This window comes from Diceros bicornis, chromosome 5 (assembly GCF_020826845.1).
Source record: "Diceros bicornis minor isolate mBicDic1 chromosome 5, mDicBic1.mat.cur, whole genome shotgun sequence".
Classification (NCBI taxonomy): Eukaryota; Metazoa; Chordata; class Mammalia; order Perissodactyla; family Rhinocerotidae; genus Diceros; species Diceros bicornis.
In genome coordinates, this window is record NC_080744.1 from 97,248,595 (window position 1) to 97,275,477 (window position 26,883).

The 26,883-nt window shown below is 45.6% G+C and overlaps 1 protein-coding gene across 1 annotated transcript in view; it reads left to right on the plus strand.

Annotated features, from left to right (window-relative positions):
• Window positions 1-325: 325 nt before the first annotated feature.
• Window positions 326-26,883, plus strand: part of TMC3 (transmembrane channel like 3) — a 42,299-nt gene continuing 15,741 nt past the window's right edge. Inside the window, exons 1-14 of the mRNA XM_058542573.1 lie at window positions 326-517; window positions 1,757-1,903; window positions 5,290-5,365; window positions 10,503-10,584; window positions 13,824-13,930; window positions 14,728-14,826; window positions 14,930-15,072; window positions 16,575-16,722; window positions 17,413-17,456; window positions 19,456-19,603; window positions 21,387-21,496; window positions 24,293-24,371; window positions 25,440-25,685; window positions 26,384-26,512. Of these exons, the coding sequence (XP_058398556.1) occupies window positions 429-517; window positions 1,757-1,903; window positions 5,290-5,365; window positions 10,503-10,584; window positions 13,824-13,930; window positions 14,728-14,826; window positions 14,930-15,072; window positions 16,575-16,722; window positions 17,413-17,456; window positions 19,456-19,603; window positions 21,387-21,496; window positions 24,293-24,371; window positions 25,440-25,685; window positions 26,384-26,512 (1,647 nt within the window). The 5' untranslated portion in view covers window positions 326-428. The remainder of the gene's footprint in view (window positions 518-1,756; window positions 1,904-5,289; window positions 5,366-10,502; window positions 10,585-13,823; window positions 13,931-14,727; window positions 14,827-14,929; window positions 15,073-16,574; window positions 16,723-17,412; window positions 17,457-19,455; window positions 19,604-21,386; window positions 21,497-24,292; window positions 24,372-25,439; window positions 25,686-26,383; window positions 26,513-26,883) is intronic.

The window sequence follows — 26,883 nt, forward strand, 5'->3', positions numbered from 1 at the left end:
GAGGGAAAAATGGGAATAAATAAGCTATGCTTTAAATGCTCTTCAAGTATTTTGTGAAGATGGTGGTAATAGATGTAAAAGCTTTGGAAACCACAGAGCCCTGTCTGGGCACAAGGGTCACAGATGTGATCATTCGGGTAGCACCAGCTGATCCCTAGATCAACCTGGCTGAGCCTTCCCCCTCAGCCGTCAGGCCTCCAGCCAATCCACGCTGCCGCAGCCACCTTACCATTGCATATGCATGACGGGCCTCCCGGCTTCTCCCCTGCTTGGAGCACTGGCTCCGGACTCGCAGTCCCGTTCCTGAGAACTGGAGGGCAGAGCAACGTGCAGCGCCTGTTCAGGAACCTCCATTGGAGAAGCCCCCTGCCTGCCGGCTTCCCAGGGCCCTGCCTTCCCCTACTGATCGTTGCAGCAGGTCGGCTCCCATGAAACCCTCAAAGGCGTCCCAGCGCAGCAGAAGCATCCGGAGAAATGCCAGCCAGCACTACTTCTACCAGGAGTCCCTGCTGCTCAGGTGAGCCAGTCCCATCCTTTCGCTGGGCAGAGGAGGCAGGTATGTGAGGAAGGGAAGCCGGGGTCACTAGAGCCTTGCTTACATCTGACCAGAGGACACAGTCCCCATCCTGCCTGGTTCTCCTTCAGAAGGAACCAGGAAACTCCTTTCTCCAGGTTCTTGTACAACTGGGTTGGCAACCTCAGCAATGTGCACAGAGGACTCCACCTGATTGTTGACCAGGGGATCCGAATCCAAAAGCTGTACTCCAACCTGGCTTCATTGCTGGTCAATCCCACAGGCACGCTGTATCTGTTTTCTCTCTTTTTACTCAACCAGCAATGACAAGAGAGAGTAGATAACACATCTGTCATAATAAACAAGGTGTCTGTTGGAAAAGTCTTTAGGCTCGTTAGAAGTGGGGGGAGTGCTATTTGAATTGTTAAATATTTATAAAGGTATATTAAAACCTCCATTAATTTGGAGAAATTGGAGAAAATTCTTCATTCAGTAAGCAAAAACAATCTGAATTAGAGAAAAGCAAAGCAATTATTTTCTCTTACTTTTAAGTGCATCGTTGATCAAATAGACATAACCACCTCGTCTTATCTCCTCCTGAAAAGGCACATTAGGATTAGCATGTTAATTGTTACTGGGAATAAATTGTTGCTGTATGTTAAAAGAAATTGTTCTCCTAGAGAGTAACTATTTCCCTGAAATATTTGTCCACAAAATTCATTTACCTAATTTCTTGTTCATAGAAACTGCTGCCTATTCTGCATCCATTATCTCAGGCTTCAAATGAATCGAAGTGGGAATGTAGGGAGGGGTCTCTGGGTGACAGAGTTTGGTTTCTATTTATTTTACCTCCAGAGTTGAGGGACAAGGAGGTCTCTAAAATTGGCTGATTATTTCAATGATCCTGAACAAGAAATTGCTGCTATTTAGGAATTGTGTATAAGCACACTCGTCTCCTTTTACGGTGTCTTCTGATAGCTTTCATCCTGAGAAACCATTCTCTTTCACTGACCCACTGAATGTAACAAACGTGTTCCAGTGGGCTGCTCACACTGCCTAATTCTCTCTCTACCTCCCCGGATCCCTCTCTTTCTACACACACACACACACACACACACACACACACACTTCATACAGATGACCCTTGGGCAGTGAGATGCTGAACTTGCCCAGGGCAAGAATATCTTTGCTGGAAACAATTCTACTAATCAGATTTCCTCCTTAATGCCCTGATCCATTCAGCAACTTGGATGATAGCTTTAATGCTGATGAAACAGGGGACAGCAACGATCCAGAACAAATCTTCCAGAATATACAGTTTCAGAAAGATCTCATGGCAAACATTCGCTGCAGACCATGGACCATGGGACAGAAGCTGAGGGCATTGAGGTAAGGGCCTCGACAGCAATTATTGATTATTGCAGACGTGATTTCTGCTAAACCCCCTGCCCTGCCCATGGCAACAAGCAGGAAGACCCATGTGAGCAGTCACTCCTGACCTGACTTAGAGGAGTCACAAAGATGTCTGAGGGGTCCAGCTGGTCCAGACAGGGCCTCAAGGTGCCCTGTTCCTCTGTGCGCGTGCCTGTATATGTTTGTCTGGGTTGGGTATGTGTGTGGGTGGAAAATTTTCGTTTTCTACCTCCTTTTCAAACACTAGATTTTAATATTGCGTCTAGAGGTGAACAAGATAGGGTAACTCGCTAGAGACAGGTGTATAATCTAGAAGGAAAATAGATGTTAATTTTACCTGCTTGGCTGTTACCTCCCTCTGAGGGGAAAAATCTCTACAGGAAACCAGATTATCATCATACTCAGAGTCATCCTGGAGAGCCTGTTTAGACAATCGCAAAGAGAGAAAGATCTGAAGACAGATTGCCTGAATTTCGAGACTACCTCTCCCAGTCACTAGCTATGCTACACTGGGTAGTTTTCTTATTTTCTCAGAATACCAGTTCCTTTCTCTTTAAAGCTGAAGTGATGATGAAGAATAGCTCCCACCTCCTGCAGCAGTGTTTCCAAAAATGTCCACTGCTAAGCAATCAGGGTGCTGTTAGAGATTCGACACCCTTGGTTGCCCTCTAACCTACTGAATCGGAAATTATGGAGAAGGCCTCAGCATTTTTAACACCATTCAGGTTGATTCTTTTGCATACTAAAGCTTGAGTTCCGCTGATAGGCATTCAAGGACTAAGTGAGATAGCTCATGTGGATGCAGAGCATCACATCTGGTATACAGCAGTCATTCCCTGGGGTGGGTAATAATTGGTGATGCTGATGCCCGGGGTCACAGCAAAGGTAGTCAGCAGAATGGTGTTAGTGACCGCACCACTGAGCTACTCTGACCCAGGAAGTGGACCTTCCTGGAGAAACAGGTGCACCTGATCATCAGGCACCCACTGTGTGGACAAGATTAGAACCACTGTCGTATCTTTCTGTTCAGTGCCCTTCTCCAGATGTCAAGCAGATAGCCCTTTCTCTCCATCTGGATGCTCAGGCTTGCATTTCTTTCCCATCAAATCATACCTTCATTAGATTTCCACTCCAGGCACTGTTTTTCCAGTCTGGCCAAAGATGCAGCCTGCACCTCAGGTGGCTGTAGCAGATAGCTAAGGTCATCCATAGTTTTCACTCTCAGAGGTTTCCAATTAATTCTCATGTCTGTTATCAGCTCTCATCACTTCCACCTCTTTGAGTAAGGATGGCATTTTTCAGAGAAGAGGACTGATACTCAGAGATGTTGAGTGTCTTGCCCCAGGACACACAGCTTCTGAGTGCTGGAACTGAGCTTCAAAAACCTAGGCTTTCTGACTCCCACTCCAACATTCTAGTCTATTGAAACAGAGGAACTCTGCCAAAGGACTCATTGGAGCAATTTACTTTAAAAAAGGCGTGTGTTCCATTAGAATTTTTAAAAATCATACAGAAATGCTGATGATTGATGATTATCTGAACAGTGAGAGATTAAGCCTTTTTAACCTGCAGGAGGATCAGGGCAAATGATATCTGTTCTGTCAAGGCATTCAGAAACAAAAGAACAAACCAAGCCTTCTGCCGTGGTGCCCTCTCCAGCGCTCAGCTACAGCCCTGAGACGGCCGGCGCCGGCCTCTGAGCACCTGCATTTGTCATCCCCTGTCACACATGTCTCCTGTCCTCACCTTGAGAAGCTGCTGGAGCGACGCATTCACTCATCGTACCTTGTGAGCTCATCCCGGTGCCTCCACGGCGGGCGCAGAGCAGTGAAGCCTGACTGCGCGGGGATGGGGGCAGCGTGGCAGACACGGATAGAGCCGGCTCTAGCTCCCGGCCTGGAGCAACAGCCACCGGCTGGGGATCCAGTGCACGCTCGTTTCCCTTGTAGAGAAGCAAGTGGTCAGCGCCATTGAAATCAACACTGTCTGTGAAGGGGCCTGGGTTAGGTCCGGTCACCCCCACCTCAGTACCGGCTCACCTCTCTATCACAGCCCTGACCACACCCACTCTCTCGGTTATGATCACTTTAGGTCTCCGTCATGCCTGCTAGCTAGTGGGCTCTGCCAGGGCAACACATCTGTGTTACGCACTTCCAGATTCCACTATGCTTGACCCAAAATGTACGCAGGAAATGTTTGCAGAAAAAAAATTATAAGTAATTAAATGAAATAAATTATTATTTAATTTTCATAGGCCTCTATCTTTTAGATGCTGTATACGGTAGGACATCGACTCTTATCCTTGCCTGCATTTCTGGTTCTGACCAGAATGAAGCCAGTGTACTGGCTGGGCTATGAAGATAGGTTGATTGCAATGTAGGCAGACAGGTCCACAACCCAGCACTCTAGTTAGGTCCTGTTTTGAAGCGATCACTCTGTTTATGGAAAAGAGAATCAGCAAGTTCCTTGTGTCTCTCAAGGAAGGACTTGGAAACAGTGGGTGTCGCTAGGAGGCTGTTTGGGGTGCACACGCAGGGACTCCCAAACAGGTAAACTGGTGGAACTAGCACGTTGAGTGATTCAGAACTGAGTTCTCATAATCAAGCAGAGGGTGGGCAACCATGGATACTGATGATCTCATCAGTGTCGTATCAGATGAGGTCACCTTGAAGGTGACATTCATCTCTAAGAGTCTTCGACGTCAATCTGTCCTATGGCACTAACATTTATTTCTAATCCTGTTGTTCTTTTAGGCTGGATTTAACCGTCTACCTCAATGAATTCAGTCCATTTTCAAGGATTAATCATTTAGGCAGGGACATTAAATCAACTCTTCGAAGTGGTCAGTGTGTCAGTAGTTTGTTTGGGTTGAATTAGGTTGCTTGTGGCTACGCAGACACAGCTTTCTTGCTCCCATTATCCAGACACCACCGTTTTCTCGAAACAGATTCTCTGAAGCTTGGTCTGATTTTGCTTTCAGAGTATTGGCTGCAGGAGGAGGGCTGCTGAGATTAAGGGGAGCAGCTGAGACAGTCCTGCCTGCTGCCAGGATTTCCAAAGCTAATGGTCCCCAACCAACAACCAGAATCAGGAAACAGCTTTAAGAAATTTTGTCGTAACTGATTTTGGTATTAATTCATTATTTTCTATGATTTCATCCATTTAAATGTTAAAGAAAATATTTTTTAAGGGAGCTTTCTGGTTACCAAAAGTCGGGAAATGAAAGAGCTGAGTCCCACCACCCTCCCACAGCATCGTGTCCTATGTCGCTGGGCTACCTGCTCCCGGGGCACTTGCATATATTTCGCCAAGATTCTAAGTGTGATAACACGGTGCTCACCGTCACGTTTTTCTTCTCCCAGACGAGCGAAGGAGATTGTGCTGAAGTTTGAAGGGAGGCTGACCAGGACCCGAGGCTACCAAGCAGCAGGTGCAGAGGTAAAGAGCATACACGCGTGGGCGCTCCCACCCCTTCCTGGGGTCTCCGGGCTGGGGGAAGTGGCACCTGTCATTGCACTTGTCATCGTACGTGGTGGTGAATATCAGTCACGGGCGGCTGTGGAGCCGGACGAGCTGGAAGGTTTGCATTTCCCAAAACTCGGATTTTAGTCCGACGCCATCACTTACCGATTGTGTGACCCCGAGTAAGCCTAATTCATCAGGAAAAGGATATCTTCCCTTGAGAGAATGATCTAGTATCTTTCCTAACTTAATCTCACCCCTGTGCATAGATTTTATTCACTATCTCTCATAATGAAAAAGTTACACGCATATTCGCACGCTTATTTTATAACAGAATGCTAAAGTTTTTGTTCATTATTTTTCCCATTCAGTTCCTTAAAGCTAAACTTTAGTATATATTAAAATTATCTGTTTATAAAGACATTACAATAATTTTCATAAATGTTTAGAAGACAGAAAAAAATCATTTCTCCTTCCATGACCTCCTACTTCCTGATAGAGTGAGTAGCTTTTTAAAAATATCACATTTCTGTCATTGAATATATAATTTTCACATCAGAGTAATTATGGTATACAAACATTTTTGTCTTCTTTTTTCACTTAACAACATAACATAAGGATTTTTCCATAATGCTATGTAGTTTTATACTTATTGTTTTCAATGACTATATACTATTCCATCAGATAAATGTATTTGATTTAATTAGTTATTTGCCTGCTGGTAAATATTTAAATTCCCTATAATTTTTCATTATTATTAATAACCCTGCAAAGAAAATCTTTGCACATATAGCTTTTCCTATTTTTTTTTGAATACTTTCCCTAGGATAAATGTCAAAACTGTAACCACTATAGAAAACAGTATGATCCAATTTTTTTGACTCTTAATAAATATTAATAAATTATTTTCCAAAAGCCTTAATACTTTATATTGCCATCTGCAATGAAAGAGTTTGCTGTCTTCATAATACCTTAGCCAATATTGAATATTGTGTTTTTTAAAAGTTTCTTTTGACAGAAAAAAACTGACAGATGCACTCTTTTTAGATTCTCTGAAACAAAAAAAAATATTATTAATAAAGTTTAAATTAAAGCTGGTCATAAATTTTACATAACTCAAAAATTATGAAATATCAAAGAATCCCCAAGGTTCTGCCTTGGCATTCTTTTCTTTTTACTCTTCATAGAGTCTTTCTGAAAACGAAATCCGTTTTTATGACCAAAATTACTCATGACTTCTTATGCCTGTCACACTGTGATGGAGCTTATGGAATAAATATATGAAACAAAATCATCTTTTTATAAGCGTATGTGCTGCCAAGCTCTCTCCCTATTTTCTGTGAATAAACTGTATGAAATAACAAGGGAAAACCTTTGTGAAATAATATAAGCTCCTTCACTTGGGTTCAGACAAAAAGTAGTGGGACTGTCAGCAACAGTGAGCTCGATGTAGATTAAAGTGTAACTTGATGATGGGCTGAATTATTAGAAACAGAGTTTTTACAATCAGAAAGGTAATCCAAATTTTCAGCCCTACCTAGGGATTGCCCAGAAGTTTTCAGCCAGCACTTAACAGACACAGCCACCGCAGACCTTTCAGTATCACCAGTGGCCTTGCAGAAAGTGGTTCAATCCAGTTCAGTGTAGTCCATGTGCCACGCCTTGTGCTGAGCACAGGAGGTAAAGAAGGGGCTGAGACGCAGTTCCTTCTGTCTCCTGGAGATGCAGTGAAGCATCAAAGGAGGTCATCCTCCCACTGTGTCTTCCTAACACTTTGGGTCTTCTCCTCCCCATTCAAAACAGCATTCCTCCACCTTTGTATATTTATCATTTTTTTTTACACTGGAAATTTTGATATGGACCACTGAGGACCTACATCTGCTCCACCTGCAAAGTAGAGAAGAGAGAAGATACGTAGCCAGTCAGCATAGTGCCTGCTGCCCAGTGAGTTTTGTCTCTATTGATAGTCTTTGGTTTATATTATAAAAACGGTAACTGTTTTCCAAACAGTAAATTTTGTATGCTATAACCTCACATTCTCCCATGGCTCCCACCACTGAGATCCTAACCACACTAGCTCTGACTTTTCTCCAGAGTCACTGTTCCCGAGAGCAAGGCATCCTCTGGAGCCCTCCGTCTTTCCCACCTGCATCCTCGGTTCACATAGGTTTCCTCTTGATTCTGGCAGGAAAGCTCCGTGCCACAAACAGTCTACCTTTAGCACCAGCACATTTCTCTGTTTCTTATAAAAGCAAGGTCTGAGTGTGTGAGACCACCAGGACCCAAGAAGTCCCGTAGGCAGAAACGCAGCACTGGGCACATGGAACAGCAAGCCACAGGAGTCAGGACACAGGTCCTTCTGCCATTGTTAACCTGCTCTGGGTAAATGACTTTGAAGGTGATGTGGTTTTCATGTTTGATTCTTAAGATTCCTTCTAGCTCTAATAGTCTGTGTCCTTCGTTTCCCCCATGATACCAACAAGGGAGGTCACCCTTCCCAAGAGCCTTCATGATGTGATTGGGCCAGAATACTTCCTCCATGCAGGAGTTCAAGGCACCTGCCTACCGTGGTCTATAGAGTGATGGCCTCCTAACAGGCCCTCCTGCTGCCACTCATGTCCCTCTATGATCCATTCTCTTCTGGAAACACGGGAATCGGGGCAATCTTTGAAACAGTAAACCACTTCTGCCATCCTTTACTTAAATAATAGATAGATAGATAGATAGATAGATAGATAGATAGATAGATAGATAAAAAGGCTTTCATTACACTTAGAATTAAATCCAAATTCCTTCCCGTGGCCATTGCCACCTGACCCAGACGTTGTCTACCTGTTGGATCTCATCTCTCTCCTCTCTCCTCCATCCTCTTCTGTAAACTGCCCTGCTCATGCTAACCCACAGACTTGTACTGGCTGCTGTCCCCTCCTCGATAGCTCCTCTTCCAATTTATTATCTGTTTTTGAAATACTGACTTCTTTCCATTCAAGTCTCAGCTCAAGTATGACCTCCCCAAATAGACCTTCCCTGACCCCTTGTTCCAAAGAGCCTTCTCCCCGAGTCCTGATGGACTGTGTCCCCTGCAGCGCTGACTCATTTGGTGCTGCCTCCCTTCTACCCAGATGCAAACTCTGCACCCACTGGCGTCCTGCATGTCTTGTTCACTATTTGCATCCACAGTCCTGGAAACACAGCACAGGTGCTCAGTACCTACTCTGAATGGATACGATTTTCATAAACTAGAATACATGTTGTTAGAACACATTTATTCCAGGTGAATTTACAAGCCTTTCCAAAGACGAAAGAATGAGCTTATTCTTAGTTACCAAAACTCTATAACTCGGGCCCACAATTAGGACCTATTTCTTCCAAGTCTGGTTTTGGGATTTGTTTTGTTTTGTTTTTGCTTTGCTCTTCAAATCTTGAGTCATCTCCAAGTTTCAAGGCTTTTGCAATGGAGAATCAGTGCAAATCATCAGAGAAGTGTGGTGTGTTTTCCTGTGCCTCACCGAACCTTGGTCATCAAAAAATTACCTTTTTCAATCACATGTGCCTTTAGGTATAGACTCTCATTACCAGAATGGGTGTTGGGGGTCACTCAGTCCAGGGCTCTTTAAACTGAGTTCAGGGCTTCTCAAACAAGCACCAGAGGCTGGGGGAGGGGGCTTTGCCTCTCTGCCTACTAAAGCCCTCTTGCTTTAGCCTCTTGCACATATTGAAATTTCCGCACAATGTTAAATTGAAAGAGCAGTCCGAATACCGTTGATTGAATCCTGCTTCTTCTTGTACAGATGAGGAAATCGAATCTCAAAGAAAGAAAATAACTTCCCCAGGGGCACATAATAAGATAGAGATGGAGCTGGAGCCAGGACTCAGGCTCCGGCCTTCCCCTCAGGGCATCTTACACCTCAGGACTTGACAGTGGGCCAGAGCAAAAGCTTTCCAACCCCAAGCCCTCCCGGAAGGACGTTCAAGCAGCCAGCCTCTGGACGCTGCAGGAGATGGGAGATCGGAAAGCCTTGGTCTTCCTCTCTGCTATGGGAGATGATAAGCAAGTGAACAATAGAAAGGCAATGCAAGGGAGGATGTGATAAGCATTACAAGCGAGAACAAAAGTCGTTGCTGGGGGAGTTTACAGACAGAAGAATGGACTTCTGGCTACAGAGGATCTGTGTGAGGTCTTCATGGGAGTGGCTGTATCTGAGTTGGGTCTTGAATCATAAGCAGAAGATGAACAGTTCCAACTTCTGATAAAACTCAAACCGATTTTCCTTTAGAAGCAGCCGTTCTGGCCTCAGCAGACACATCCAGAATAACATTATTATGCGTGTCTGCATCAGGACCCTGTGCTCTCTTAGAGTTGAGAATGCTGTAATTACATTTGTAATCCTTCTTTCTGCAGTGATATCCTTTGCTTTCAACACAAATCCAGATTGTTTGTGTGTTAAAGTGGACAACCTGCCGATGTTGTGGGAGAGCAGGGCCAGTGTCAGGGTACATTCTGCTTTATTCTCCGTTGAGGAAAAGAAAAACTTTTTGACAATTGCATCTTAAACATACAAGACAAATTTTAGACCTTATCATGGCAGCCTTGGCCAGGAAAGAGGCTAGGAGATGAGCTGCAGCTGCAGGACAGGAGGCACAAAATGGGCAGGGCTCATTTCAAGGTATGTTCTAGACCCCTGTTCCTTAAACAGGAATGGGCATTGTAATCACCTGGGGAGTTTGTTAGCCATGTGGATTCCTGGGTCCCACTCCCAGAGTGGGGTCAAATGGGTGTATTTGGACATCATTCCTCAAGTAATTTCCACTGCTTCTTAGTCCCCACAGCAGGAATAGTAGGAATAAGGCAGGCTGCAACCCTAGAGAAAATGCACCTCAGTGCAAACACCATGGCTCAGAGCCCAAAGCAGGTGCCCTCCCCGGGGCAGGTGCACAGAAAAGACAAGGGGGCTGCTTTGGTCCTAGAGCTGCCTGCAGGCCTGTGAAATCATAATTAAAGGTATCAGACGGTGTGTCTGGGAGCTCCTCCTCCATTTAGGACCCCAGTACCACAAAGTCATGGCCGTCTTCACGAACGTAAGGTTCTCTAATCCTGCTCCCTCCTTTCCAGCTCTGGCGCAAGTTTGCTCGTCTCGCTTGTAACTTTGTGGTCATCTTCATCCCCTGGGAAATGAGGATAAAGAAAATCGAGAGTAAGTGTTGGCAGCTAGAGGAGTGGGGGGGGGGATGCTGTTCTAGTGGTCCTCACACTGGGCAGCCAGGGGCCCTGGCACACTCGGTGCTGACCTGGGCTGGACATGGGACAATGGAGATGGAAGACACGGTGTCTGTCCCTCTCAGCACCCAGGATGGAAACAGTCCCACATTCTGCTGTGGCTCTGCTGTTCTCTGTCAGTCCACTCATTAGTCAGACACAACACGCACCCAAAAGGATCAAGTGAAAAACTGTGTAGATGAATGAGGGTAACATGGGCAATTGCAAACTAAAAATACAAAAATCTGCATTTTCATAGAGATGATTGTAATCATTTAGAGAACATATCCTAAAAAATAAATAAATCGCATTCACAGTCAAATTTACAAACACACACACGATACAAACACACAATACACAACCCACAATACCAGGAATAAACTTAACAATAAATCTGAAATAAAGAAAATTGTAAAACTGGACCACAGAATATAAGGAAAGTCTTTTGGGGCTGGCCTAGTGGTACAGCAGTTTAGTGCACGTGCTCCGCTTTGGCGGCCGGGGGTTCACAGGTTCGGATCCTGGGCGCGCACCAACACGCAGCTCATCAAGCCATGCTGTGGCGGCGTCCCATATAAAGTAGAGGAAGATGGGCACAGATGTCAGCCCAGGGCCAATCTTTCTCAGCAAAAAGAGGAGGATTGGTATCAGATGTTAGCTCCGGGCTGGTCTTCCTCACAAAAAAAAAAAAAAAAAAAAGAGAGAGAAAAGTCTTGTGAGGAGACATAGGATGATTTCATATTTGGAAGATACTGTTCTTCACAATATCAATTTACAAGTTTAATGCAATTCCAACAAAAATCTCAATGTAATGTTTTTTGTACTCAACAAAATGATCATAAAACTTATGTGGAAGAAAAACATCTGAGAGACTAATTGAAAAATGTTTTAAAGGGAAAAATGTAATGAACTTGTATAACCAAAATGCTAAAATACATTATAACAGCTACCACAGTTGAAACAGTGTAGCACAGCGCCTTAAATAAGGCTGGAACAATTGAGTACACTAAGGGTAGATCCTTCATTTTCAAGTTCCATTAAATATTTAAATGTAAAACAGGAAACATGAAAAACATGTAAAATGTGAAAGAATTAAAGGAAATGTAAGTAATGTGATCTCAGAATGGAAGTCTATCTCATTATAAAAGTAAAGAAGGAAATCATAGAGGAAAATACTGTTATATTTGGTTACATATAATAGAAATTTTACATACATAAAAAATAAACAAAGCTAAAAGTTAGATGACAGGGGCCGGCCCGGTGGCGCAAGCGGTTAAGTGCGCGCGCTCCGCTGCGGCGGCCCAGGGTTCGCTGGTTCGGATCCCGGGCGCACACGGACCCACTGCTTGGCGCGCTGTGGCGGCGTCCCATATAAAGTAGAGGAAGATGGGCACAGATGTTAGCCCAGGGCCGTCTTCCTCAGCAAAAAAAGAGGAGGATTGGCGGATGTTAGCACAGGGCTGATCTCCTCACAAAAAAAAAAAAAAAAAAAAAAGTTAGATGACAAATTGGGGGGAAAAAAACATTTTCAACATCTAAATGGAATTTAGCACTTTCATACACAGCTGGTGGAAATGCAAATTGGGACGGTATTTCTAGAGGAAAGGTATAATTTGTACCAAAAGTCTTTGAAATGTTTATACTCTGATACAACTTTTCCATTCCTTAACAACCAGAGCAAACAGCCACAACAGAATGGATGCCCAAGGCTGTATGGACGCCGTCGGTCCCCACCGGGATCCCCTTGCTCAGCTGGTCCGTTTTTCTCAGCTGCTCTGAGTGCTGAGTGCTCTGACTCATTACTGCTCACTTCCTTAGGTGATAACACTCGGCCTACACTCTTCCAGATGTTGGGCATACAGCACCCGGACCCCCGCCCCACTGGAGAGCCTAGAGGCAATGACTGATGAGGGGTATTCCAGTCCAGTCCTTTGTTCAAAGTCCAGCCAGCTCTGAGGTGCAGCTTGCCCTCCAGAGCTCCCCATGGCCAGGCTAAGCCAGGCTCCAGGGGAGAGCTCGTTCTCGCTCAGCTGTTTGCCCTGATCCCTCACCCTCTTTATCCTGAGAGTGCTTCCTCAATATGTCGTGTTAGTTGAATCTTTTTCTCAGGCTCTGCTTCTAGGAAACCTGATCTCAGATAGAAATTACTTGTTGTGGAGTTATCTACCCTAGTGAATACCCCACCTAGTGAAAAGCTGGAACCTTCCTAAATGTCAAGTAGTGGGGGATAGGTTAAATAAATTATGGAAAATTCATTTGATGGAACAATAAAACTCATTTTATAGCAGAATATTTTTTTGCATGAGAAAATGCTTGTAGTATATTGATAACTCAAGATGTATGTTAAGAGAAATGTCAATTTTTACACAAAAAATTATACATATAGAATAATAATGGAGGGTTACACTAAAAGTTTACTAGAAGCTAATTCTAGTGGTGATTTTAATTTAGTGATCTTGCAATAGGTAACTTTTTTGTTTTCTTTGTGATTTTTTGTGTTTTCCTACTTATTATGACAAACATAAACTAGATCTGAAGTAAAAATTCAATAGAAGTTATCTTTTTAAATTTATAGCACAAATTCACCTGCTCCAGAAGTCGTCAAAGTATTATCCACATCTTCATCTAACTTCTTCTGTGTTCCCTTATTTTCTCAATAGAAATCTTTTTTTAAATACACTTCTTATTTTAGAATAAGTTTAGATGTATAAAAAAGTTGCAAAGAGACTTTCCATAATCGCTTCACCCGGTTTCCCCTAATGTTAACATCCAGCAAATTGTTATTTATCTTGAAATTAAGACAAAAGAATCCTTAGAAAAATTCTTGGAATTCTCAGAACTATGCAAAATGAAGAAGAAATATAATAAATTCTCAAAAGATGCTGATACTTCTGAACATACATGTAATGTTGTAAATTTGATAAACGCATTTTAGATGAATACGTCATTAGGGAAATTATTAAATTAGGGATTTTTTTCTGTATATACAACTGGTAAATATTAATGAACATCTTGATGCATCTAAATGAGCATTTGGGGGATTACTGACGGTACAATCACGGCATTCTTAGTCTATGTCCTGCTGATATAAGAAAAATTACAGTGTAGCTTTACGGAGGACTTCTTGCACTGTGAGGGTTTCATATGAACTGTTCTTATTATCTTATCTTTCTTTAGGTCATTTTGGATCTGGTGTTGCCTCCTATTTCATATTCTTGAGATGGCTATTTGGAATTAATATTGTGCTCACGATTATGACAGGTGCTTTTATTGTCATTCCAGAGGTAAGAACCACTTCAAGAGAGAAAAAAAGTGCCATTCGTTAAAAAGAAAGGATATTAGACCAGTGGCATGAAACGACTTAGCATAAAATGAGTACCCTCGTTGTCGGTGTGGGAAGGAGAATATGTGTGTTAAAACAGGCTGCGGCAGACTTTGCCTGCAAAGGGCCAGAGTCAAGATTTTTGGCTTTGTGGGCCACACAGTTTCAGTAACGACGACTCACATCTACCATGTAGTGCAGAAACAGCCATATTAGGACAAAAACTAATGACTGTGCCTGTGTCCCAATGAAATGTTATTTATAGATACTGAAATTTGAATTTCATATAACTCTTATGTGTCACAAAATATTATTATTTTGATTTTTTTTCCAATCATTTAAAAATGCAAAAATCATTCTTAGCTCTCGGGCCATACAAAAAGAGGTGATAGGCTGGGTTTGGCCTATGGGCCACTTTGCCGCCACCATGTTAAAATAAAACCCCTTCTTCAACTAAACTTCATCCTCACAAAGTAAATGGGTCCATTTCCCATACCAATGTAGAAACCCAGTGACCTCAAAAATCCACCCACAGAAGCCATGTCTGGCTCAGAGAGAGTACACTCAGGTGGTCCCTGACCAGGCAAAAGGAAAATCTGGCCACCCGTGCCTAATTTTCCATCAGTGAGAATCAAACAGATATCCACCCCCTAGAGGTCTCTTATGTGCAGCGTCTTCTTGGATGCATGGAGATCAGCCGCCCCTTTCTTCTGCCCGTCCAACCAAAGGACCACATGACATCCCTTGCTCTCTCACCAGCTCATTGCAGGCCAGCCCTTTGGAAGCACGGCCAGCAAGACCATCCCCAAGGAGCAGGTTGCATCTGCCCAAGACCTGGACACCGTCTGGTCCCTGGGGGTGAGGTGGAACCTTGGCCACACTCTTATCTTGGGGGTCATAGTGAATGGGCTACAGTTCTGGGACTGGGAGTCAGAAGTGACACGGAGTGCTTTCTCTGCAGGGTTACCTCCAGTACTCAGTCCTCTTCTACGGCTACTATGGCAGGGAGCGAAGGATTGGCAGAGCAGGCTACCGGCTGCCCTTGGCGTATTTCCTGGTGGGGATGGCAGTATTTGCTTACAGCTTCATCATTCTCTTAAAAAAGTATGACTGCTTAGTTTCTCAAAATACCTGCCAAGAATGCTATGTATGATCTCATTTAATTTCGTCAATAACCCTGTAAAGTAAAGGTGTAACTGTACCCATTTTACAGATGAGGAGACCAAGGCTAAAAGAGAAACAATCATTTTAACCAACACTAGCTGAACACTTGCTACTTCATGCCAGGTTCTGAGTTGGTTCTGGAGAGACAAGAATCATACAGACTTACCAGTTAATGTCATTCAGACAATGTAGTAAGTGCACAAATGGAGGTGTGAACAATATGGTCTAGGTGACCAGAGGTTGCAGAAAGCAAAACACCTTCCTGTGGCCATATGTTTACCTGTGACCCAGCTACAGATGCTGTGAAGTCTGAGCTCGTCTGTGTCGTGATGCAGTTCGCACATCTAGCTCAGCATTGAGAGGAGGCACAGTGCAAACAAAACGAACTGGCTGGGGTTAGGAATCGTGCACCACCCCCACTGCGAGTCCTACAGCAACTCCCTGTCCCTCTCTGGGCCTCATCTGTAAAATGGGCAGATTGGCTCAGAAAATTGCCAGCTTCCCTTCTGGCTTTCACATTCTGTGCCTCCACGTAGGAGCTAGACAAATGCAGCCTGACAGCAGCTCTGAGCCCAGGGAAAACCGGGTCCCTCCCCATCTTGGCTCAGCTGCTCATTCTCTCTGATTTGTGCTGCTAGTTTGTCTTCGTTGCCCTGCCCCTTGTGGCATCTTAGCAAAGTGCAGATAGATGTGCTCGGGATAAAAAAAGATAAAACAATCATCATCATCTCCGCACAGAAACCTGAGGAGACACACAGTGACTCGGGCCTTCAGTTCACAGGAAGCTTTCCAGCTGACTTGTGGGTGGCCTCAAAACCCACCTAGGAGACAGGCCCCTTGCCAGATGTCACAACTTAAGAGACCAATTGAAGCAGATTCAGGAGGAAGAAATGTGGGTGGAGAGGATGGAGAGGAGAGGTAAAAGCTTATGACAGGAGAAACAGTCTAAAGGACAGGGGACCTCCACCTGAGGAGGAAGCCTGACTCCTGCCTTCAAACGCATCTAACGGAGCTTCCTGTGCACAGGGCCCCGGCGTGCCCTGGGTGGCCCCAAGGGGTGGTGTCTCCCTCCATGGGCAGGGCTCCTAGGAGACTGGCTCAGCTCAGAGGAGAGCATTGCACCTCACAGTCACAGCCGCAGAGCTGGAATGGGCCGGCTCCCGGGCCACACATACCTTCAGTGGCCTCCCGGCCACCCCTCTGGTGGGACCACTTGTCAAATAGACTCACCCAGTAACAGGCCATTCCTGTTTTCAACTGTTCAAAGGGGTTGGCTGAGGACACAGTGGGGGCTGAATCCAGCCGGTGCTCTGCTGCGTTCACCCAGAGGGGCGGCTGGTTCTAAGTCACCCCGGGCTCTGTGTGGGCTCACAGTGGCCCCAGTGGCCCAGCCTGTTCCTGACACTGTTCTTGCATGACCTGCTCTGGGTCCTCTTTTGCAGGATGGCTAAGAACTCCCGCACGAGCCTTGCCAGTGCTTCCAATGAAAACTACACCTTCTGCTGGCGGGTGTTCTGTGCCTGGGACTACCTCATTGGGAACCCAGAAGCTGCAGAGAGCAAAACAGCTGCCATCGTGAACAGCATCAGGGTGAGTGAGGAGCCTGTCCAGCTGCCGAGGGAGGGAGCGTGGAGTCAGGGCTCTTCACACCACCACCTCCACAGCGCGGGCGAGCGGCTGGCCCTCTGCTGGAAGTCAGTATGCTCCTCTTCCCAGGGTGCTCATAGACCAGGCAGCCGACTCCACAGTGAGGAGACAGGCCCCGCCATGCACCAAGCAAGCTGATGGAGTACAGAAAGGAAATATTGAAACTTCTCTTTATTTTTATTTTTTTATTTCGTCCTTCTAAAATTTCAATTTGTGTATTTTTGATAATTCGCATAATGGTTACTACCATGTTGCATGTAAATCACTTGTAAATGAGTAAATACATTTTAGTGTTCAGAAGACAATGCAATCAAAGGCATTCAGAGACTTGGGATACTGAACAGCACAGACGGCTAAATGGTGCCCCCTTTTGAGAAAAAATTATTCAGATCATTTCAATTATCTAAATAATTTACTCTTTCATCTCCTCTTTCCAATTCCCGATTTCCTTGTTCATCTGTTTATTATTCTATAAAGCATTTGATATCAATAGAATCTTACAAAGTGAAGTCTAGACATTGAGATTATAAATAAAAATATCAGATAAATCATTTCTTTTCATAAAATGTTTCTAAAGGTTTATGATTAATGATAGTGCTAAGCTTTGAATGCCATATGTGTTTTCCCTTAAAGGAGGCTATACTGGAAGAACAGGAAAAGAAGAAAAGCAAAAACCTGTAAGTATTAAGACTCCTCAGACTGAATTCCTTGATAAGCTGTTTTAATTTGGTACCAAAATTGCCGGACTATCTAGATCTTATTGTCACACATTGTCAGGCAGCTCTTCTTTCTTCTTAAAATCTGTCCTTGTAGTGGCGTGATGTGTGGGAACTGCAGTGTTTCAACAGCAGTACCCAGGAGGGGCTCCTCCCTCCACAGCTCCCGCCACGGTGAGGGGTCTGAACTTGACCGGCTGACTCGTCTTTTACTTACCTAATAAAAGAAGTATTTTTAACACCAATTTCTAGTTTGCTAAGTTAAGCCAAGACTAATTTTATTTAGCGACAAGTCTCTAAAGTCATGGGCACAAACAGTATCCAATTCCTGTTGACAAGACTTCCAAGGTGACTTCTCTGGTTTGCAGTTTTGCTCGAAGTTTTGATGGCTGCGTTGGTGAGGGTGAGGCCTTTCAGCTGGAGAACCCATGATACGGAAAGGCGAGGACCTCATGGGGCAATGACCTCATGGGGCAGACGTGTCTGCTCATCTGATAGCCTCACTGGTTCGTTAGCCCCCAGGATAAGTTTCCACAATGCAGGAAGCCCGCCCAGAGGAATGCTGTAGATGTGGGGAGTTGAGGAAACACGCCCAGCCCCCGAGAGAAAGCAGGGTGTCGTGGCGGGAAGGACTCTGCATAGGGAGTGGGCAGACAGATTCTAGCCCTCTCGTTGTCCTTAACTTCCATGACCTGGGAAACGCCCTTGGCCTTTCTGGGCCTCCACTTCCTCACCTGGGACGTGAGAGGGTGCGACTCCATCAGTGCTCCTCAGAGGGCGGGGAGCGCCCACCCACATCAGAACCTCCTTCGGGGGCTGACAGTGCAGACCCCTGTGGCACCTACCCCAATGTGCTAAATCAGAATCTCTGGGAGTGGGACACAAGAATCCACATTTTTAACAGGTCTTGCAAAGCAAGACTCACAGGTGATTTTTATGTTCCCTCAAATTTGAAAACTACAGTAATCCTAAATCCATTCCAGTTCAAAGATGTCTAATTCAGTGATTCATTATTACAAGCAAACAAATCAGCAGAAAATCTGTTTCTCATCTCTCTTTCACAAACAAATTCTGAATCCCCCTGATTCTGTGAAAACTTGAGGAAAATAGATGTGTGATAGGCATCCTGGGTTATCCAGGATACTATAACAGGACGTGGAAGGAAGAGGGCAGAGAAAGGGGGAAACTGACACTTGACTGGCGACCTCACCCAGGGCCACCACCTGCATTTTCTGGTGCAATCACCACAAGGAACATCAGTTGCTGTGGGGGTAAAGAGGGGGCTCACAACTGCATGACCTGCCTCAGGGGACCACATGAGTAGAAAGACCCTACAGATGATGACAGCATGGCCTGGGGCCATGAGGGAGTGAAGACACATCAGGATGATGTTAATGGACCTCACTCTCTCAGGTTTTCTGTCTCCAGTGCTCTGTGATTCTGTATCTAAAGCTTTCCAGGAAGACAAAGCCACATTTATCATTTCACTTGGAGTGAGTTTCCTCATTGGACAGATGAAGGGCCGAGACACTTGTAGAGCGAGGTGTTGTGACCTGTTTCAGGTCACCCAGAGAGTGGACTTGCCCTTTATGGAGGGGGTGGGACACCTCTATTGTGCCCCTCCCAATCTTTCTGGCCACACCTCTTTCTCCAGCCCCTGCTGCCGGGCAGGGCTATGTGGCTGCCACAGTTGTGTGCACACACCGCTCCTCCCTCTCACTGGTACCTACTGCCTGCTGCCCTGGGGGTCCTCTGAGGCTGCAGTGAGGGGCAGCTGGTGGGCTGGATTTATAACTCATTGTTGATCTCCACGGAAATGAGAAATTCTGAGGGGGATAAAAGAGCACCGAGTCTTCAAGCAGAGGACCCACTTGGTGGAAAATAACTCAAATTGTCTGTGCATTGCGGTGCCCTGCACAGAACCCAGTGTCCCCATCCTCATGCCAGCCTCCCCCCACAGAGGAGTGACCATCTGCCTGAGGGTCATCGCCAACATCCTGGTGCTTCTCTCACTTGCGGGGAGCATTTATCTCATCTACTTCGTGGTGGACCGGTCCCAGAAGCTGGAGCAGTCGAAGAAGGAGTTGACGCTCTGGGAAAAGAATGAGGTACCCACACAGAAGTAGCCTGCCCATCTGTTTCCACCGTGTTTCTTAATGAGTTAGCTAGAAATATCTCCATGGAAAAATTCAGTCTTCTTGTCCTAGTGCACGTAGTGCAGGGCTTTGAGCCAGATAGCAACACCAGGCTTGGCTGAATGATTTCACTGGTCTCAATCGGGAAAGACTGAATTCAAAAACACCTTCAAGCATTCACACAGTCTTTACCTTTGAATTTTGCTGACTGCCCTTTGCTTTTTTCATGTGTTGTTTCTTCACATACATGTTCCCAGAAATTGACGTCACCTGGAGACTTGCATTACCCACTGCATTGCTTTCCACTGTGCCTGTCAAAGTCGACCACGTGCCAACTACGGAACACTTAGTGGCTTCCGTATTTCTAAATTACAAATAATGCTTCCCAGACCAGTACCACACCAAGGGCTTGTGTTTTTATTTTTTATTTTTATTTTATTATTTTTTTAAATAATTTTATTTATTTTTCTTCCCCCAAAGCCCCAGTAGATAGTTGTATGTCATAGCTGCACTTCCTTCTAGTTGCTGTACGTGGGACGTGGCCTCAGCATGGCCAGAGAAGCGGTGTGTCGGTGCGTGCCCGGGATCCGAACCCGGGCCGCCAGCAGCAGAGCGCGCTCACTTAACCGCTGAGCCACGGGGCCGGCCCCACGGCTTGTGTTTTTAAATCTCTTTTCCCTCCATTTATGTGAATATTCCCATGAATATAAAATTACCAAGAGGAAGGTTATGAATAATTTTATACTTCTTAATATTTATTATAGGACTGTTGTCCAGAAAGCTTGGTTCAATTTACCTGTAAATATTTGAAAGGCAGAAATAGCACAAATGCCACCTCTCAGACCACTTCTATGAAAATGATGATCATCTGTGGGATTTAAAAAACAAAGTGTTGGGCCAGCCCAGTGGCCTAGTGGTTGAGTTGGGCACACTCTGCTTTGGTGGCTGGGGTTCAGTGCCCAGGCACGGACCTACACTACTCATCTGCCAGTGGCCATGCTGTGGTGGCAGCTCACATACAAAAAGAGGAAGATTGGCAGTGGATGTTAGCTCAGCAAACCTTCCTCAGCAAAAACAAAAACAAAATGTAGGCAATATGATGCTTACCAATTTATCCTCAATGTATGATAATTTCTCAAAATCTGACACTACATTAGGTAGTCTTTTCCTGTACCTCTTTCTATTTTATGTTAATTCAGTGGGTTATGTAAATATGTGCTTGTGTGTTTACAGATAGATAAACTTTTAAAGATATATTCAGAAATTATTTCTTCTCTTAGGTCACACATGAGCTAAATCTTCTCTTTTGCATCAGTACAAAGAAACAAGAGCCAGGCACAATTCTCTAGATAATTAATCTTCCATGTACAGAAAGAACATTAAATTACCTCTCAGCCTTCCCTTCTCTATTGTTAATTGTTGCAGTTATTTCCATCTTCCATCCAAGGTCAGGGAAATATAAACAGAATGACATGGTAATTGGAAGATGTGGCAGAAATGATAGTGAGTCCCAAATGGCATGTATGAGTGTCTTCAGATTGAGGAGCATTCCTAAAAGGAATGAACACATGACACAGTGGTAGTGGCCCTTTGAAAGCAGCTAATAAGCAGAGTTTGGGGCAGGTTTTCCATATAAGAACTGTGTGAGTCTCTGAATACCCACTGACCAGATATTAGGCTAAAACCAAATGGGAAGTAAGTGAGGCTGAGATGTGGAGCCTGGGGAACTCATGTCTGGCTTGCCCTCTCTCGGCAGGTGAGTGTGGTGGTCTCGCTCGTCACCATGCTAGCACCATCAGCCTTCGACCTCATTGCTGCGTTGGAGATGTACCACCCTCGAACTACACTGCGCTTCCAGCTGGCAAGGTATGGTGGCCCTGATGGAAAATGCCACATTGTAGGTCACCCGTCTGCCTAACTAGGGTGGGAACCTAAGTCCCTTGAGAGCCAGGGCTTGCTTCATTCCCTCAAAACTAGCACAGAACTTTCCCTATGGATGCATCTCCATAAAAGCAGGATGCCACAGGAGAGAAAGGCAGGAAGGAGGAGAAGGAGGATGAGGAGGCAGGGGGAGTGGAGGGGGCGGAAGAAGAAGGACCGGGAGGACAAGGATACAAGAAATGGATGAAAAGGTAATGAAGAGAACAAGAAGATGAGGAGGAGTAGGAGGAGAGGGAGGGGAAGGAGAGAAGAAGAGAGAGAAAAGGCAGATACAAGAGAAAGAGGCCCAAGAAGATGATGGAAAGCCTGCCCAGTTTTCCTCATTGTTGAGTCCCGCCGTGGATTGACTGTGAGTGGTGAAAGAGACCCATGCTGTTTTTCCAGATGTGAGATGAACATAATGCTTTGCTCATAATTCCCAAAAGCATAGACTCAAAGAGGTTCTGGTGGATACGCCAGGGAGCCTCTGGGGTCGTGCCAGGATGGTCAGTGGGTGTGACAGCAGGTGGTGAATGCAGCCCTGAGCAACAGCAGGCTGGCGGGTCTGAGGGGATGTCCTAGGACACAGCCCGTGTGGGTCAGAACAACCACATTTCATTTCTAGTGCTGGCTTCATCTCTGTCTTCCTGAACAATCCACTTCTTCCTGGAGTGTAGTCTCCTCATGTGTAAATGAAACTAGCAGGTTTGGGGGAGTTACTGTTAGATTAGATGTGGCAGAGAGAGGGTGCTGTCCGAGCACTGCAGACTTGCCTCCCCCGCCCTGGTCCACATCTCTTTCATCATGTTTTCCGTGTTTTCTCTTGCAACACTTGGTTGCATTCGAAGATCACACTCAATCACAGAACGAAGTTTCCACAGACCACTTTGGGAGGAGTTGCTGTCATTCAGGAGTCAGCAGATGTTTTCTGTAAAGGACCAGACGGGAAATATTTTAGGTTTTGCGTGTCATATGGTCTGTGTCACACCTGCTCAACTCTGAGGCAGCATGAGAGCCACCATCGACAATACACAGATGAGAGCGTGGCTGTGTACCTCATGACTGTTACAGAATAGGTAAGGGGAGGATTTGGCTTGAAGGCTGAAGTCTACGACCCCCTGAAATCCAACTGTCATTTCAAAGATAGAAAAACACGACTGGAAGGAGCGAGGGGTTTGTGGAAACCTCGCAGCCCAGGGGAGCTCTGGGAGGAGACTCGCCCCCGGGCTCTGACCCTGGGGCTTTGTGCTCCCATCAGCACCTCTTCTGATCTGGGAGAGAGAAGTGCCCTCATCAGCTCCTTCCTCACCAGCAGGCGTTGAGGAGGATCAATTCCATTATTGCATTTGGTCTAACAGCAATCCTATTATATAGATTGACCTCGTTACTCATGTTTAAAACTAGAGAAACAGAGGCATCAAGAGACTTGCCCCAGACAAATTAGGCCTAATTCTGGCAATAAGAGCAAGACAATTATTTTGGTTCCATTAACTAACCAACAGACCGTGTTACCTTTTATCCAAGGCACAGGGAAAACCAGAGGGATGGGCTACCGAGACAGCAGATGAAATCCTTCCGCTCTTCCTTCAGCAACGCCTGCCGAGTTTACTCCGAGGAGCTTGCCCTGTGCTAGATACTGTGCACGCAGAGAGCAAAAGGTCCTGGCACAAGGTCGAAGGGCAGCACTCCACAATTTCACAAGAAAAGCTGATGCGCTGTCCTGATGAGGCCCCAGGGAGACGCCTCTCCCCCGGTTCTCTGCTCACTCCACCACGCAGGCAGTCAACTCTGCACCCGAGAGATGAAGGGGGGGCTGTGGGGATGGGCCACTCGGCTTCAGCTGGGAGTCTTTTCCTCGGAATCAAGCCACTTTCTCTTTTTCATCAACTGGCATCGGTTTCATGATTCTCAAAGCACTAACCACCGTCCCTGTGGGGTATTTGTAAACCTGCCATTTTCCTTCATCATCTCATTTTTTCCAGACACGTTTCTGATAAGACTCAAGGCTGCATCCAGAAATTCCATGGGTTTCCGAAACCTTCCAACTCAGGGGAAACTGGCATCAAGTTTGACCATTGGCCGATGGAGGCTGTTGCTCTCAGATTCCGTCCACTCCCAGCTGCCCACGTGCTGTAGCTGTGCCCACAGTCCCTCTTGCTTCAGCCCCACAGTGCCCTGTGGGGTTCAGCCTGTGCTTCAGAACCCCCCACTGAGACCCTGAAATTGTACCCTGCCTCCTCCTAACTGCGTGAACTTGAACAGGCCACTTAGTCCTCCTGGTGATTCAATGTACTTGTCCCTTAAGTGGGGATAATAATAATACGGACCTCACAGAGTTGTGAGAATCAAATGAGTTAATGCTGGAAAATCACTTTATAAACCAGAAAGCATGACACAAACACACATATAATTTACACTATGCTGCAGGACGCCCCTTCCTAAGCTCACCCTCTTTCTGCTGCAGTAGTGGTTCTTACATGCTGATCCAAGGAAGGCTACAGTGGAATCTTCTTACCTGAGAAGGCTATAAGAAGATTCCCAGACCCATCCAGACCTACGGAAGCAGGGTGGATTCGGGAATTCTGTATTTTTTAAATGCACCCAATATGATTCTGAAGGAAACCAAGTGTGGCAGCCGCTCTCTTAGCGTAACCAGGGTAGTCACTTCTAAACTGTGGTGGGTCGAGGACCATGGACTTTTGTGTGGTGGGCTGTGTCTCAAGGTGGGCTTGTGGCTTCCAGGGTCCTTGTGCTCTACCTGGGAAATCTCTACAGTCTGATCATCGCTCTCCTGGACAAAGTCAACAGCATGAGCACTGAGGTGAGTGCTCCCCGCTGGACAGTTGCCCACCCAACCACTGCCACACACATGCAAGCACACACGCACACACACATGCATACACACACAGGTCATCTTCATTGTTGTTAACATCAGTGCTTACGCTTGCACTCCATTCATCATCTTCAAAACTCAACTCAGTTGTGGTCTTCTCAAGGCGAGGATAGAAAAATTAGCCCCATTTCCAAGATAAAGAAACTGAGGCCAGGGTTTGTGGCTAGTGAGTGACAGGGCTGGGGTGAGACCCTGGGTCTTTGGCTCCAAGTCTCTTTCCACAATACTACCCCATTTCCTTGAATCCCATCGGAAGAAGCTATGAAAAGCTATTGCAAATGACCCCAGGAAGAGTGGCTGGCTGTGAGACTCATTTAGAAAGCTGGGAGAAGATAAGCACTCCTGGGTAACTGTTCAGAGTGGGCCCCCATCCCAAACCAGCAAGAGTATCCACTCCCAACCCAGAGTAGCTTTGGAGCTCCACCTGTGAGGACATCCCAGATGGGGGTGGAAGGGAAGGCAGGGAGGAGAAGGAGGTTTCTCAGGGCTGTTTGCTCAAGCCACACCAGACCAGCATCAAACTCAGGAGGCTTATAAGGCAGACGAGGTGACGGTTCTGCATCCAGGCTGTGATGTTGCATAGACTGGGTCCTCACCTGCACTGACTTGCAAAGTGACCTTGAGTGTTCCACTTCAATTGGCTGAGCTTCAGTCTCCTCATCTATAATACAGATAATTATTCTTACCCGACACTCTTGTGAGGATGAGAAGATGTAACGTATTAACCTGGAACAGTCTCTGACACTTACTAGGGACCAACAAATACTATCCATTACAACTCTATGTTCATTATTGGGGTCAACTCTAGTCAAGTGGCTATCTACCACGCTGGAGGCAGAAGGGGAGAGAGAGATGGAGACAGGGAGAGACAGAGACACAGAGAGACAGGGAGATTACTCCCAAGCAGTGCAATGACACCCTTGGTATCCATGGTGGGTCCTTATTTACAGATACATGGACAACCTTCTTTTCTTCCTTCCCTCCTTCTCTCCCCAGGAAGCTGCTACTAAAAGTAACACAAGTCACTGGATAGATTCTACCATCGTCTTTGCCACCAAGGCAGCCCCTGAAGAAGAGAAATGGTCCATGCCTGGGCCTGGGATAGGGCTCAGGAGAAACAGCACATGGGCCCTAGAAGAAGCTAGCATCCCAACTTACACTTTGCCTCTCTCAGAGGCCAACAAGACCACTGTCTACACCCAGAGTCCGCAAAACCAGTGCTGGGAAACCTATGTTGGGCAGGTGGCTCCCTGTCTCCCTTATAAAGCCCTTTCATATCCATTTCATCACTTAACTCTAGCAAATCTCTGAAGTGTCATTATTCCTATTTTATGGAAAAGGAAAATAAGGTCCAGTGAGGGTTTATGATTTTCCAGTTCTCAAAGTTAATAATAATAATCAGTGCAAAGACTCAAGCAGTGTTAACTGTGTGCTGGAACCTAGTCTAAGTGCTTACTCCCATAAGAATCCTATTATTACCACCCTTATAGGCACAGATGAGGAAACTGAGACACAAGAGGTTAAATAACTTTCCTAAGGACATAGATAGTAAAGATCAGAACAAAGGCCCAAACCCTGGCATCTGTTCCAAGCTTTGAGCCCTGAACCACTCTGCCTTCCACCTTCGATACGTTGTCTTGTACAGAGAATCTCAGCTCTGAGGTATTATCCCATGGAATTGAATCACAGGCCTCCAGTAGTCTCCTGTGGCTACAAAACCACAGACCTTAGATTCTCTCCTGGTTTCGTGTAATGCTGGCCTTGGATATCAAAATTCAAGTTAACAAATATTTATTGAGCGTCCATTATGTGCCATTGGAGAGGACCCAGTGGTTCAAGCCCATGGGAATGAACAGACTGGGGGACCTTGAAGGGAGAGGTGGGTGGTGGGAGGGCAGGGCATGGAGGCGTGGTGGCATCCAAGAACGCTTGTGTTTCAGGAGATGCTGAAGCTCTCCATCATCGACATGCTCTTCACTGTGGCCAGCATCCTGCTCATAGACTTCTTCCGAGGACTTTTTGTTCGGTACTTAAGTGACTACTGGTGTTGGGACCTGGAAAGCAAGTTTGTAAGTAAGATGCTGTGTCTATTCAGGAAGTTCATATGGCTAGATGCACCCTTTTCTAATGACTAGGCTGGGAAACAGACGTGGCTGAGAGAAAATACGTGAGGAAAGAGGGAAACGGTATGCAAAGCTGAGTTTCCATTTCATTCTTACATTTTCATTATTTTATTTTATTTTATTTTTATACTTTTATTTTTTTTTAATTCATTTTTTCCCCCAAAGCCCCAGTAGATAGTTGTATGTCATAGCTGCACATCCTTCTAGTTGCTGTATGTGGGACGCGGCCTCAGCATGGCCGGAGAAGCAGTGCGTCAGTGCGCGCCCGGGATCCGAACCCGGGCCGCCAGCAGCGGAGCACGCGCACTTAACCGCTA